This window comes from Penicillium crustosum, assembly GCF_028827405.1.
Source record: "Penicillium crustosum strain IBT 35664 chromosome Unknown utg000005l_segment0_segment0, whole genome shotgun sequence".
Classification (NCBI taxonomy): Eukaryota; Fungi; Ascomycota; class Eurotiomycetes; order Eurotiales; family Aspergillaceae; genus Penicillium; species Penicillium crustosum.
The window spans coordinates 4,297,647-4,308,955 of NW_026623126.1; the positions used below are offsets into that span (position 1 = coordinate 4,297,647).

The 11,309-nt window shown below is 44.5% G+C and overlaps 3 protein-coding genes across 3 annotated transcripts; all 3 read right to left on the minus strand.

Moving 5' to 3' along the window:
• Positions 1–1,782: 1,782 nt before the first annotated feature.
• N7487_012317 (uncharacterized protein) lies at positions 1,783–2,210 on the minus strand (the record flags this gene model as incomplete). Its single annotated transcript, XM_056880047.1, is given in 3 exon segments — positions 1,783–1,824; positions 1,883–2,114; positions 2,128–2,210. The coding sequence occupies 3 exon segments, from the start codon at positions 2,208–2,210 to the stop codon at positions 1,783–1,785; spliced, it is 357 nt and encodes a 118-aa protein (XP_056725366.1).
• A 1,544-nt stretch (positions 2,211–3,754) lies between these two features.
• On the minus strand, positions 3,755–4,129 carry N7487_012318 (uncharacterized protein; the record flags this gene model as incomplete). The annotated part of the gene is given in 3 exon segments (XM_056880048.1): positions 3,755–3,826; positions 3,839–3,975; positions 4,024–4,129. The coding sequence occupies 3 exon segments, from the start codon at positions 4,127–4,129 to the stop codon at positions 3,755–3,757; spliced, it is 315 nt and encodes a 104-aa protein (XP_056725367.1).
• An 11-nt stretch (positions 4,130–4,140) lies between these two features.
• Positions 4,141–4,773, minus strand: N7487_012319 (uncharacterized protein; the record flags this gene model as incomplete). Its single annotated transcript, XM_056880049.1, has 4 exons — positions 4,141–4,198; positions 4,486–4,508; positions 4,543–4,662; positions 4,705–4,773. 4 exons carry the CDS (start codon positions 4,771–4,773, stop codon positions 4,141–4,143), a joined length of 270 nt encoding a protein of 89 aa, XP_056725368.1.
• Between the last annotated feature and the right edge of the window lie 6,536 nt (positions 4,774–11,309).

Genomic DNA, 11,309 nt, shown 5'->3' on the forward strand with positions numbered 1-11,309 from the left:
GGGAGTTAAAAAAGTCGGAGTCATTGTCAGAAGACTCGATCCCACAAGCGAGCATTGACCGAGTGATACGAATCACCTGTTTTCGAGGAATTAGGAAGGAATATATAATTCGACGTATGTCAAATGGAAGATTGAGGAATCCGGAAGGTCCAAAATATGAATGTAGTTGTCTGATCTCGTCGCTCGCAATTTGCGGTGCATTCGTTTTTGGCATTTCAAATCGTTCGTGGGGCTTCTATATCAGATAGAAAGATCATTTCCAAGACTGCAAGGTCACAGTGGAGAGTGATCAATAACGTGACACAGAATGAGATAGAAACGAGGAGTTATGGGATGGTCAAGAGCTATAGAAAACCCTTGTTCACGTGAAGCACCAAAGAGAATTTCGAATGTTATTGAGGGAAGTACAAAATAGCCCCAGACGCCTAAATGATTATCCAATCTTCGGCTCCACCACCGAAGAGCGAGTCTATTTCAATATATTAGGTAGGCGCTGGGAGAAAGAGTCTTTCGGGTTATTGGTAATAATTATGCACCTTGAAAGCGTGAACACAAAAAACATAGTAGGACGTATCTATTTGATCCGTAGACCATGACATAAAGCAGCTTGACGCAAGGTGTGAAAGAGCACTTTGGTTGATGAAATAACTCGTAATTAAGTCCACAGGTAAATCAGCCCACTAGAAGCGACATACGTTCCTCGACACAGCACCGCAAAAGGTTAAAACTTGTCCGAAGAAATATGTGCGATTTCTTTACAAAATGACTAAGCTTTATCCGCACCTGTTCTACGCATCTGAGAAAGGAGTTCATAGAATGTCGGGTAAGTGCTCGGAGTGTGCCTGGCCCCTAAACGCATCTATTGGCTGGCTATAGTAACCACCTATCAGCCGAACATGTGTTTGGATCCACCTAGCAATGTGACAGCCACGCCCCTGGGTTAAGAAATTGCTCCACATAGTGGGGCAATCTAATTCACGGCTACTTTATCCGGCCAATCATGAAGATCGGAAATTAAGAGAAAGCAAGATAGATCGAACTGCCCTCGCATAATTTTAACGTCTTACCTGCATATTTGGGTTTTATATTGAAATTCCCCTGATTCCGGCTAGGGAGCCGAGATGATAGAATGCGACCATGATGTGGAGCCGGAGATCGGCATGCAACTTCTTAACACTAAAGATAGAGAGGGTGAGTATTGAACATTTGACTTTGTAAGCATACCTAATATGGATTTGGCTCTCTCCTCACCATGTAGTAGTAAGTCAGCTCTAGGGTCTAGTCAAATCTTATCTGCTACTTGTAAAGATATAGTGGACCATGCCATGATAGTTACAACTTACCATTCACTTAGATATAGAGGCAGTCTTCCATAGGTTACAAACTATACAAACAAACTAATTGTGTACATAATTCAGCTGGTTTAGGTGGTTTATGATCGCCAAGATCCCTTTTATACAAATACTGGGTCGAACTGGGCCTGAACTGGGTTTTCTGGGGCCCCAGTCACTGGAGTGCGGAAGTCTAACTATAGGAAACTATTAAGAAAAGAATGATCCTAAAGTAAATTTTTAGGAGGAAAAGAAAATGAATAAAAAGACGACAGTGTAGATTATTATTGATAGCTAATGCTTTCGAATTCCACCAAGTACAAAAGGAGTGGACGATTGTCTATTGAGAACAAATTGAACAATCAACAAAGGTAGTTCGAAGAGACCCCCGAGACCCCTAAGACCCCCGAGACGCCGAGTCAGCATCACCCGCCGAGAACAAGATAACATTTTAGTCATGGTGCTTGTATGCATCGTCAGAGACAGCAACGCACTATAAAAGGACCAGATTAGTATGAGACTATAAACGAGGATAATAGAGAGTAGGTTACCTTGTTGCCATTGCCTGGGCAGCAGGCGACAGTGCCTTGGCATACTGCGCCTTGGTTTTTGTGGTTGTAGCAGTTTTTAGTATCACCGCCCATGCTTAGGGTACCAAGGAGTCCGTCAACGGTACCAACAAGGCCAGCAACAAGTGTGTCCAACTGTCTCTTCTCGGTGCTGATATAGATGTCCGAACAACAGGCGAAGATCTGATTGCCGCATTGTGGGCTGACATCGACGCTACCAGGATTACTGGTAGCATGCTTCCCCTTCGGGGCTTGGGATAGCAGCCACGGCCATAGCCAGGGAGAGAAGACCGGCAATAGTGAAACGCATCTTGATAGGTATTGGTTTGGAAGGTATGTAGGTTATAGATAGTAGGTAGTAATGTAAAGTTGAAGAGATAATGAGATGGTTGATGAGAGGCGTTGGCTGACGTCTAAACATCCTTTTATAACTATATGCTAGGTAGATCAAATACCCTATTAAGAGTATAACATTAGGAGAGTCAAGATACATTCCAATCCTACTTAAGCCTCTTTGCTTTCATCCCCCTATATATCTCCTTCCTTCCGGCTAATTGTATCCGTCGAATCACAAGGTACGAACCTTCATTCTATCATTCCGATATCATCCAACCCTTCTAGTAGTACAATCCAGATCCAGGGGATACTCTATTATTACTGTAGTTTACATCCCACTACTCTGATCTATAATTAGTCTATTCTCGGTTACCTAAGGTCAAGCTACTAGTTAGTTACTTGATAACCTCATGTTAGTATTTTGCTTCCTTGCTGTGGCTGGCCTCAGCTTCTGGCCCACATAGCTACTTTCTATAACCCCGGGACGCCTTGTCTGACTGCTTCCTCTATAAAATTTCTGAAGCCGCGTGGGAGAGCAGCCTTGATGACTATACCCTTTTTGATGTTTAGCCAGTTTGTACGTATCCTAGTCCTCGTTGTATCGCAAGGTACTGACACAACATGTAGCGAGAATACTTGACAGCCTCACTGCACTCTCAGTCTAGCCCATGGTGTCGATTCGTGCGTACCCTGTTGTAGGATTTCGGTCATATGATTCACTTTGTCGGCAACCTTTAGGATGGTTGTTTATTGCGGTGGTATTGGGAGATTCTCTGCCACAAAGACGTCCAATCTGTCGGTGTCTATGGCCTTCTAAAGTCATCTCTTTGCCTTATTCACTAGCGCAGTCGAATATCATACGAATTGATAGCTAATCAGAATCCGTATGATAGTCTAATGCTAGTTTGCATACCTCCAGTCTCTAGATGAGATCTATTGTACGGAAGAGTAGCGTTTGCTCTATATTATAGTCCCTCGTGATCATACCAGATTCCAGTCACAGGTCAGGATCAGTCTCATCACATATATCAATGAGCTTGTAGCATATTGTATCTTATGTGGCCTCGATGCCTCCCACGCGGAGTGGTGTAGATCGAAGTCGCCGGCAATCATGGTATTCTGTTGCCAGGTGTTACCTAGCAAGTTTCCGATATGTCTCACTATACTCATGGTACCGCACTCGTTATATATATTAAATAGGCAGATCCGGTGTACTCCAGTTTGAATCCTTACTTCCTGGCAAATTTTACACAGTGCATAGTGCGCCTGGTCAGTGCTAACTCTTTTGGAGATATATATGCACACACTTGCTCTGCTACCTACCTCTGCGCTGGACGGGAAGCGCAATTCATGTGTCTGGTTTAGTGAATAGCATGCGATTTTGTTTTATGGATTTGCTTATGGGTCTTGTACTGTAATTATATCCGCTTAGATGACCCCTGGCTGCACTAGTTAAGGTTTGCCATGGCAACATCTCTTGATCGGTGGGTGTTGCATTGAATGATGGCGAAGGGCGTATTATTTATTGGGCTTGTCTTTGTACCCATTTTGGTGAATTGGATGGCTCTTCTCTGTTCCTGGATACCTGCTCTGTTAGTGAACTTTATCGATGGGGCCGACATTTTGAGATTGACCATTGACCTCGTCGTCGAGAGTGTGTTTGTTCTTGCCCGGAGAGCTAGTTGTGTGCGTTGCTACGTCAGTTTTGAATATGGTGGCGGTCCCTTGCCGGTGGCCTTCTACTTACTGGTTGACATACGTCTTTTTCCGCTAGTTTGAGATAGCACCTATGGCTTGTATTCGCCGACGACGATGGTGTGTCTGGAAATACTGCGTCTTAATCTTCGAAAATGCATGGCTGACCTTTTGGTTGCTTCTGTATTTTACGTGCATCAATGAATGTCCTAACGAGGCCTTTGCTCATAGTTGTCGCTGACTATAGCGTCAATGCCCGGCTGAGTACTATGCGCCTTGGTGTTTCACTGCGTTTTCACGCCTGTGCGTGGTTTCGCTGATTGTAGCTCCTATTGTAGCTCCCGGGCCTCCTACATCTTGGCATCCTTCGATGATGATAGTTCTTTGTTGCCTTTGATACGCTTTGTCTTCCATTTCTACAGCTTTCTTCTTTAGAAGTCCCGTAGCCGCTACCTGCTGAACTCCCAGATCCCATTGTTGTGGATGCCGGCATCGCCTGCATGGCCTACCTGATTGAGAGCTATACTGGCACCCGGTGGCGTCGCTCGCTTGACTATGCAATAACCATTTTCTCTCTCTATCTCTCTGATAAGTCGGGGTATCGCTTCAACCGTCCCCGCAATTAGCGCACTTTCGTTCACTGAGAGTTGCATCCTTTTTGTGCTAATATTCTCGAGATTTATACTTTTCAGCGCAAAGGATATACTTTGTTTCGCTGGAATAGGTGCTTCCTATGTAGTTGTATCTTTGTCAGTTGTGGCATTATCGTATACACGCAGCACAGTCGTACAAGACCGTGATAGGAACCTCTGAGTCTCAGAGAGCGCTAGTATCGATTGCATTGTTCAGAGTATACGGTGAGGTGAATTCAATAATCAAGGAGCCCGGTTTCTTGCCTTTTAGCAAGACAAGCTATGAAATCTAGGTGATCTCCGTCTCCTCCTAGTTAATGGGTTCCCAATAAGCAATTGCTTGATAATACCCAGCTTCCAGTCCGTGATATGTACCGCAATATTGATACTGAGAAGGTGCATATTAACATCGTGTATAATCGCGCCCTTTGTTGGCACACGCCCTCTAATCGCTTCCGTAAATACTTCACCCGGCAGTCACGATAATATTTTCACGGCCCCTTGAAAGGGGCAGCCACTGGCTTCTCGGAACCATGATACCTTGCATCAATATTAAGTTGGTATTAGGATATAGAGCTGGGATTTAAGATTAACATGCCTCTATAATGGGAGCCGCAGCTCTTGGCGCTGTGGTGCAATTTCAGGATTACATTGCGCAAATAGATGTGTTTTTTTAGTTAATGCACTATTTCTGTTCAAAGAACTTACTGATAACACATTCAGGGAAATATAAGGAAGAAAATAATGTCTAAATGATTGGAGAGCAACGTATATTATTATTGATAGCTGCTTTCGAATTCAACCAAGTCTATTAGCCGAATATAGGCACATATTAAAGCCTCTATTCTATGATATTTATATCTTTTATATTTTTTAGACAAACTCATAGTATATATAAACCTATATGTGAAGCCTGTATAATTTTATCTATTTTATTTAATTCTTTGGAAGGGGTTGAAGTTTGTCAACTGGATCGGTAGCTTTGGTTCAAAATTCCGAATCGGGTTAGCGTTTGGTCGAAAATTCCCAAAAGGGAAGCTTTGGTCTAAAATGCAGAAGTTATCATCTGAACTGAACTTCTGCATTTTGGACCAAACCGAACTTCTGCATTTCCGACCATCGCCTACTCCCACAAATTTGACCACGCCATATATCTGTTTTAAGATAAAAAAGATACCAATTGGTCCTTCTAATAGTTAATTACTACTATATAAGTATAATTTCTGCTTATTAAGGGAGAATATAGTCTGAAATGTAGTAGTTGGGTATAGTGTCAAGTACTATGCATTTATGCATGCTGAAATTACCAGGTCTTTACAAACCGGGAAATCAATGGACCGTCATGATAACGGTACCATACAAAAATACATACATTGCTTAATCAGCTATGTCCGCCGAGATTGGAAAAGAGCGGATCTTGTCATTTTAGTTAGTTAGAGAATTTACATATGTCAGATTTACCATACATTGTCGTATCCGTCTATTTCTGTCAGTTATGAGCCCGGTTTCGTTCCAATTAAGATCTGTCTACAACATATAGACCATCTTTTACCTAGCTGTCGCCGATTCACAGTGGTTTTGACAACGGTCAACCCCTGAATCGTCGAAGCACCCCTATCTCCTTCGAAGAAGATCAGATTCATCGACGAAAATCGACAATAATGAATATCATGTTAAGCCTCTCCGCGGCCTCCTCCCGCGTCATTTTGAAGGATACAGAATCATGGGATGCATGGCTCTCATATATTAAAGCAATTGCAGTTGCATATAAAGTATGGGATCAATGCAATCCGTCTCTTAAGGAGGAAGAACGTCCTAAATTGGAACCACCTGAAGAGATCATCTCTGTCAAAGATGCCATAAAAGAATACCCAGAACACTGGTTCAATGTGAGGCTATCCCTAAAAGCAGATTGGGATGCAGAGAACAGAGCCTATCAGTCGAAACTACAGGCATTAGATCTAGTGGCGGTGGCAATTAGGCAGTCAGTTGATACTCCCTACCAGCCCTTTATCATTGATATACCATCACCTTTGGAGCTGATGCTCAATCTCCACAAACGATTTGCACCAGAGAGCGATCCTACATACAAAACTAAGCTCCGTCAACAGTGGCGGAACCTAGATAGAGGCCTAGATCGGAACACCGATATCGAGAAATGGCTTCTAAACTGGGAATCGCTTTACCAATCGTGTAAGAAGGCAAGGATGCCAGAAGCAGAGGATGCCACGAATCAATTCCTTGAAGCAATCTCTATAATGTCGCCTGGATTCTATGAAACATGGGCTCTCAGAGTACAGGATAATCAGGACATCCCTTTCTTCGAAATCATGACTCGGTACAAAGCCCACTGGAAGATTACCCATGGCAGGCCGGCTGCGCAAAGAGGCATCTCAAAGGCTGCTTTCTCGACATGGCAAGGCAATGAAGAAGCAAAGCCTATAGAGGCAAGGAATGATGGCCTAGAAAGAAGGCCATGTCCATGTGACAGGGTAAAATCGAGAGTTCATATGCCTTGGGCCTGCTGGGAAATCTATGAAGATAGAAGGCCTGCTAATTACCAGCCCTCACCGGCATTGAAACAGAAGTGGGAGAAGGCCATGAAGGCTAATCCTAGATGGAAGGCAATTGTCGACAAGAAGCGAGCTGCATATGCAGAAGGCCAAGGGGGGACCCTTGCTAAAGAGCAAGCGAATACAACCCTCGACGATGAAGCCTTTGGCTTCTTGACAACCAACGCAGTCAAAATTGACACCGTTATGTCAACAAAAATCAAGGATTTTGAAGCCACAACTACACCTACAGAAGACAGATGGGTAGTTGATACAGGTGCTCAAATCCACGTATGCAACAATCGGAGCTTGTTTAGCACCTTTAAAAGCGTACAGAGCAACGTCAAAGTGGGAGATACAGAGACGAAGGTGGCCGGTATAGGCACTGTGGTCATCTATGGTGTAAACCCTACCACTGGAAGCGCCGTTAAGATGAACCTATTTCAAACTAGGTACTCGCCAAACTTCCATAGTAATCTGATATCTCATGGATTGATGATGAAGGGGGGCCTATTAATGAATCTCAGAGCAAACTGCATTGAGACAATTGATGGCCATCGTCAGATCTATAAGATCTACCACGATCAGAAGCTATCATGGCTCACCCAGACAAGGGGTTTTATAACCCAAAAGGCATCAGATTTGAAGCCTGAAATGACGTTTGCCACTAAGAAATCCAATCAGGAGCCAAAATCTGAGGCTTCAATTGAGCTCTGGCATCGTCGATTAGGCCACATTGGCAAGGCGCGAATTGTCAAACTGGCAGAGATGACTGAAGGAATCACTATTGCAAGCAACCCAGGCAAAGAAATGCAGGTATGTGAAGCTTGTCAATTGGCAGATGCACCTAGGCAAATCTCTCGCCGGAAGATAGGCCAGGCATATGGTATATTAGGGAGAGTACACTTCGATCTAGTACAAAACCAGCCTGCCTACAACGGTCATATATGGATGACGCACTTCTATCTCGATGGAATAAGGTGTCACTTCGTATTTACCCATATAAAGAAGAGCGAGTGTCAGATGGCAGTTCGTAAATTCTTAGCATTGATCCGAAACTGGTTGAAAATCGAGATCAGGGTATTTCATTATGATAATGAGAGAAGCGCCGGCAATGAGGTTGAATCTATGATTGAAGACGAAGGGTGTACCATTGAGCATGCACCACCTGGCTTGCCAGAGATGAATGGACCAGCAGAGAGATCTGGAGGCATGATAGTAAGGAACGGCAGAGCATTGCTCAATGGTACGAACCTACCCCACAATCTATGGCCAGAGACGATGTATGCATCTGCATATATGATGAATCGTACCCCTACAAAGATGGATGGTAAGTGGATCATACCATGGAAGGAATTGATGCGCTATGCGGCTCCAGATGGCTTAAAAGATCAAATTGTCAACCTGTCGAATATGAGGCTATATGGGTGCTTAACGTACTCAAGGCTTCTGAAGAGAGTACAATCTAACAAGATGGCTCCGAGAGCAGAGATCGGCTATCTTGTAGGCTATGTTTCAAAGAGCCTATACAAGATCTGGTTTCCATACAAAGGGCGAGCAGGCATAGGCAGAGTTGAAGTTGTAAGAGATGCTGTATTCGATGAATCGAGACAGTACTCTAAAACGAAGCCTTTACCGCAAGAAGAAGATGCAATTAGTACTATGACAAATGGACTAAGCGCTAAGAACTGGCCCCAAGTGCTCTCAATGGAAGAAGCGCAGTCAGAATTGAGCATAGAGATGCGTATGCCGATGTCAATTGCTCGCATAACTCTCAATGATGACGTCGAAAACCGAGAACAAGGTACTGCACCAGAGGCGGTAAATGAAGAAATCCAGGAATCTAGAGTTGTGGAGCAAGCTCAAACTCTAGATAGTAGGGAGGAGACACCAAGGGTCCCCCCTTTAAAGGAAACACCTGTTTTACCTTTAACACCGGCTTCAATGGCAGGCCCTGCTTCAGTGGTAGAACATATCTCAATGATAGAGGTAAGGGATCAAGAACAGATCCCTGGGAGCTTCCCTATGTCACCACAGAGAGCCTCACCACAAAGAGCACTATCGTCGATTGCTACGATTGAGAGTACGCCACATGAGAGATCTCCTACCTCGCTATCTTCGCCAGATCCGATCAATGTCATACAGTCGATCGAAGCTGAAGGGGGAGAGGGAGATCAATATGATGAAGATGAAGCAGAGATAGAGCGTCAATTGCAACAAGAGATGCAGTATACGCCTACTCCAGAGCCAGAAGATCGGCCTACTAGAGAGATCTCTGCGTCAATTGATGAATCTAACATCATCTCAGGCCCCAGAATACGGAAGCCAAAGGCAGATCCAGACTACACTGCATATCTATCGCTAGACGAGAAACAGCTAGCCGAGCCACCAAGCCTTCTATATGCCTTTACAACAGGTATTACGAAGAAGCTCAATATGCAAAACAGACTGCATAGAGATCAGATGCCTCCACCACCAGAGAACTGGAAGCGGCTAAAAATCCATCCCTTTGCCACGCAATTGAAGGCAGCTGCGGAGTTTGAAATTGAGACCTTAAAGGCTAAAGAGACCTTCTCTCAGGTTGCATTACCGAACAAAAAGAGCACCCAGATCTTGCCATTGAAGTGGGTATTTACATACAAATTTGATGCAGATGGTATGCTCGAGAAGTTCAAAGCAAGAATCTGCGTGAGAGGAGATCTACAGTGGATGTCAACTGAAGAAAAGAGAGCTGCTACACTAGCTGTCAAAACAGCGAGAGCAGTATTCGCACTAGTTGCCGCCTTTGATCTAGATATGATTCAGAGAGATGTGGTTACCGCATTCCTGAATTCAATGCTAGAAAGCGAGGTTTATACCAAGTGTCCACCAGGCTTCGAAGCACTAAATCAGTGCTGGCTCCTGCATAGAGCCCTCTACGGATTGCGCATGTCACCAAGGCTTTGGCAGCAAGAAGCTACAAAGGTGCTAGTAAAACTAGGCCTTACCCCAGTGGAAGAAGATCCATGCATCTTTACAACCAAAGGCATTATTGTCTTTTTCTACGTGGACGATATCATCATCGTCAATCACCCCAAACAGGCTAAAGAAGCCGCTTTACTAGATCAAAATCTAAAGAAGCAATGGGAGCTTCGAGAACTGGATGCAAGCTGGTTCTTGAATATACGTATTATACGTGATAGAGAGCAGAAGAAGCTCTGGTTATGCCAAGATAGCTACATCGAGAGCATGGCACACAAATACAATCTCGTCACAGAGAGAAAAATAGGGTCCCCACTGAGCATTGAGCCTCTAGTACCCTATGATGGGGTGGCATCACCGCAACAGATTCATGGTTTCCAGGCCAAGGTTGGATCTGCGCAGTATGCCACCACCATTACCCGGGTAGATGCTGCAAAAGCAACCTCCAAAGTGGCTGAATTCCTTACAAATCCAGGACCAAAGCATATAGATGCAGTCGATCGCATCATACAGTATCTCTATGAGACACGCTTTTGGGCCATTGAATACGGCATCAGAACACCAAACAAACAACCTAGAAATCGAGATACGACCCTGACGATGGCGGCGAAATCAGTTGAATTTGCAAGCGATGCGTCGTTCGGAGACCATAAAGATCGAAAGAGCTCCGAAGGGTATATCTGCAAGTTATATGGTGGCCCAATCGATTGGAAGGCCACTAAGCAGAAGACTGTCACCACATCGACTACCGAGGCCGAACTACTAGCTTTAGCAGAGGCAGGAAAAACCGTACAGTGGTGGCGACGAGTGCTTAATGCACTAGGCTTCGAACCAGATCACCCACTATCCATCATGTGTGACAACCAGCAAACTGTCGATTTATTGACGAAGGAAGGGGCCGCGATGCATACGAAGCTCCGGCATGTTGACATCAATCGATGCTGGATGAAGCAAGAAGTTAGCGCAGGTCGAGTATATGTGGACTGGGTACCAACTGCTGCGATGCCAGCAGATGGGCTCACCAAAGCTCTGACGAAGCAGAAGCAGGGACACTTCAGAGAGTTGGTTGGAATGAGGGACGTAGGTCACATGATTCGTCACATGACCTCTGAGAACAGAGGCTGTTTTGCGGAAACTGCATAAATCGACGATTTGAGCCGAGATCAGTGAGGAGACAGGTGAGGTAAGTTGGAATCACTTGCGAATCATTTGCGAAGCGGTTGCGAAGCAGAA